The following is a 3,599-nucleotide window of genomic DNA, read 5'->3' as shown; positions in this document are numbered from 1 at the left end:
ACATGGAGGGAGAGGGGCCCCGCGAGGGAGGGGATCACAGGGCCGAGGCTTGCAGTTCTCTCGCTGGTAAAAGTTTAGAGTCACAGCCAACCTCTCTTGGACCTATAGCTTCAGTGTTGCTCAGTTTTTTTTTCTTTTTTCTTTTTTCTCATTATTATTTTTTAAAATTGTTGTGGTAAAAAACACACCATGCAAGTTACCATGTTAGGTGTGCAGTTCAGTCGTGTTAAGTATAGTCACATGGCTGTGAAACAGAGCTCCAGAAATTTTCATTTTGCAAATCGGAAGCTCTGTGCCCGTGGAACAGCACCTCCCCTCCTGCCTCCCCCCAGCCCCCGGTAACCACCGTTGTACTTTATGTTTTTGTGAAAATGACTACTTAGATACTTTATTTAAGTGGAATCATACAGTGTTTTCCTTTTTTAATCCTCACACCCAAGGACATGCTTAGAGAGAGACAGAGAGAGAGAGAAAGGGAGAGAGGGGAGAGAGAGGAGAGAGAGGCGGGAGAGAGAGGAGAGAGAGAGAGAGAAAGAGAGAGAGAGAGAGAGAAACATCAATCTGTTGTCTCCCCACACGCACCCCAACGGGGGCTGGGGATTGAACCCGCAACCCAGGTATGTGCCCTGACCGGGAATTGAACCAGCAACCTTTCTGTGCACTGGTCGACAACTTTCAACCAACTGAGCCACTCTGGCCAGGCTACAATATGTCTTTTTGTGACTGGTTTCTTTCACTTAGCATCATGTCCTCAAGATGCATCTATGTGGTAGCGTGTGACAGGCCTTTCTTCCTTTTTAAGGCTGAATGCTCTTTCGCTGTATGTATATGCCACTCTTTCCTAGTCATCTGTAGGTGGACGTTTGGTTGCTCCCATATCTTGGCAGCTGTGAATAATGCTGTAAGGAACATTGGAAGGCAGATACTCACCTCTTCACGATCCTGGTTTCAATGATTTTTTTTCCTGATTTCAATTCATTTGGATATATATCTCTATACTGTTTTCAATAGTGGTTGCATCATTGTACAATCCCCCTAACAGGATGCAAGGGCCCCAACTTCTCCACATCCTCACACTTGTTCTTTTCTGTGTTTTTCAGAGCATCCACCCTAATGGGTGTGAGGTGATATCTCATTGTGGTTTTGATTTGCATTTCTCTAATGGCTAAACATGTTGGATTTCTTTGCATATATTTGTTGGTTATTTGTATATCACCTTCGAAGAAATGTTTATTCAAGTCCTTTGCCTATGTATTAACCAAGTTCTTTGATCTTTTGTTGTTAGAGGGGCAGTTCTTTATAATATTCTGGATTTTAACCCCTTATCCAATAGATGATTTTTAAAAATGGTCTCCCGTTCCGTGGGTTGCCTTTTCACTCTGTTGACTGTGTCCTCTGATGCACAAAAGTTTTTAATTTTAAGTCCTACTTGTCTAGTTTTGCTTTTGTTGCCCGTGCTTTGGGCGTCACATCTAAGAAATCATTGCCAAGTCCGATGTCATGAAACATTTTCCCTTTCTTCTAGGAGCTCTGCAGTTTTAGGTCTCACACTGAGATCTTTAATCCCTTTCTCAGGTTAATCCTGCCCCATGTCCTCCTCATCCCTTCTCCTCCTTCCCCATTGCTCACTTTCTGGATTCTCTCCCTTCTTACCATCTTTCCTCCTGTTCCTTTAACAACACGTCCACCTGCCTATCGCTCCTGCTGTCCCCCTACCCTACACCTCCCCTTTGCTTCTGCCCTTCCTCCCGCACACTTAGATACTTCCCCTCTCCCAGTCCATCTCAAACCTTCCTGATGCCCTCCTCACCTCTGAGCTGTCCCTCCTTCCTTCCTCCCCACCAATGTCCTCTTCTCTGTTTCAGGCTCCCACCTGGAACCCTGGCCATGGACTCCTGAAGCGGTTCTGCCTTCTCTAGCTCAGTGGCAGACCCCACCACCCAAGGCCCTTCCTGCCTCTCCCACAACCAGCTCTCAGGCTCCCAGAGAGAGGGGTGGGAGGGGATCCTGGTCTCACGGGGCAGGGGGCATCCATCATGATGCTCAACTCAGACGCCATGGAGCTGGACCTGCCTCCCGCCCACTCGGAGCCGGAGTCAGGCTTCAGTGACTACGGGGGCGGGGCGGGCCCTGACGGGGCTGGGCCTCGGGGGCCGGGAGGGGGCCAGGCCCGGGGCCTGGAGCCAGGAGAGGCCGGCAGGAAAGACCTGCAGCACTTGAGCCGGGAGGAACGGCGGCGCAGGCGCAGGGCCACAGCCAAGTACCGCACGGCCCACGCCACGCGGGAGAGGATCCGCGTGGAGGCCTTCAACCTGGCCTTCGCTGAGCTGCGCAAGCTGCTGCCCACGCTGCCCCCGGACAAGAAGCTCTCCAAGATTGAGATCCTGCGCCTGGCCATCTGCTACATTTCCTACCTGAACCACGTGCTGGATGTCTGAAGGCGGCCGGGGCGCACCCCTCCCCGGGCCCCCCCAGGTCCCTTCTCCTGGCCCACTGACTAGACCAGACACCTCTCTCCTGAGCCCTGTGCCCTGGCATGGAGCCCTCCAGGCCTGGGGTAGGGGATGATGTCCCCACAGGGCTGCTCTGGGGCACCTTCTCAGTGTGTGGTTGGGCCCCAGCTGTTAGAAGTGTCAGTGGGGAGGGGCGGCCAGTGTCCAGTCCTTGTTGGATTTACTAAGCTCACCACACATTGCGTCCCCCTAGCTCTCTCAAGGGCTGCTCCCTCTTCTATCCCAGGTACAGATTTCCAGAGACCCAGACCCTCCCCCCCCCCCCCCCCCCCACCCCCCCCACCCAATATCCTCTTTCCACCCTGTTCCAGCCCTCCTGCCTATGGTAGGGAGGGAACATCGGAACAGGAAGGGGTGGGCTTCTTCCTCCGAGATCTCAGTCTAGATGGGCAGAGGGGCCTGCGGAGATGACGTCATCTCGGTGGCGGGGAGTCCCAGTAGCTGACATTGGGGGGAAGGTCTTCCTGTTTTTTATCTTGTTCCTGAGGATGCTGGCCTTGATCTTACTTGGTAGAGAGTGCCTTGCCCTCTCTGAGCTATTTGCTTCCCTTCCTTGGCCCCTCCCACTCCCACCTTCCTAGTTTTCTCCCTCCCTGGGTGCAGAGCTAGAGAAAGGCCAGCCTGGATCTTGGGGCAGGGGATGATGTCCCCAAACTCACCCCAGGGAATGGGTGGGCCAGAGCTCACCTCTGCTTCCTGCATCCCAGCCCACCACGAAAATGTGCAAACCACATCAGGTCCTCCCTGGGGTGCAGAGGCTGTCTCCTCATGGCCCTCTGGGAATGCTCAGCTCTCCTGGTCCTAGGGCCTGTTTATCATCCCCCGCCCCCCTTCCTTAAACTGCCTTCAGCAAGGGAAGTGACCCTCACCCACCCCACCTCCAGCGCTCTGCCCCCACCCCCCCTGTAACTGAGCCCCACGTGCTCACCGGAGCCTGGGGTCAGCAGTAGAACAAGGGCCCTAGGATCTGTGCAAAAGCAAGGAGCTCACTGCACTCAGCATGCTCCTCCCTCGCACCAAACTGCTAGCTCTACAAGGATATTTATTTATGTATTTATTTATTCATCTATTTATTTACTTATTTAT

General features: G+C 52.9%; 1 protein-coding gene across 1 annotated transcript; it reads left to right on the top strand.

Moving 5' to 3' along the window:
- Positions 1–2,036: 2,036 nt before the first annotated feature.
- Positions 2,037–2,438, top strand: NHLH1 (nescient helix-loop-helix 1). The gene has a single exon (XM_070397041.1). The coding sequence runs from the start codon at positions 2,037–2,039 to the stop codon at positions 2,436–2,438; it is 402 nt and encodes a 133-aa protein (XP_070253142.1).
- Positions 2,439–3,599: the final 1,161 nt, after the last annotated feature.

Source organism: Myotis yumanensis, unplaced genomic scaffold (assembly GCF_028538775.1).
Source record: "Myotis yumanensis isolate MYYU_CA2020_CCGP unplaced genomic scaffold, mMyoYum1.0.hap1 SCAF_17, whole genome shotgun sequence".
Taxonomy (NCBI): domain Eukaryota; kingdom Metazoa; phylum Chordata; class Mammalia; order Chiroptera; family Vespertilionidae; genus Myotis; species Myotis yumanensis.
The sequence above is the reverse complement of the archived record's forward strand: the minus strand, read 5'-3'. Positions and strand labels throughout refer to the sequence as shown.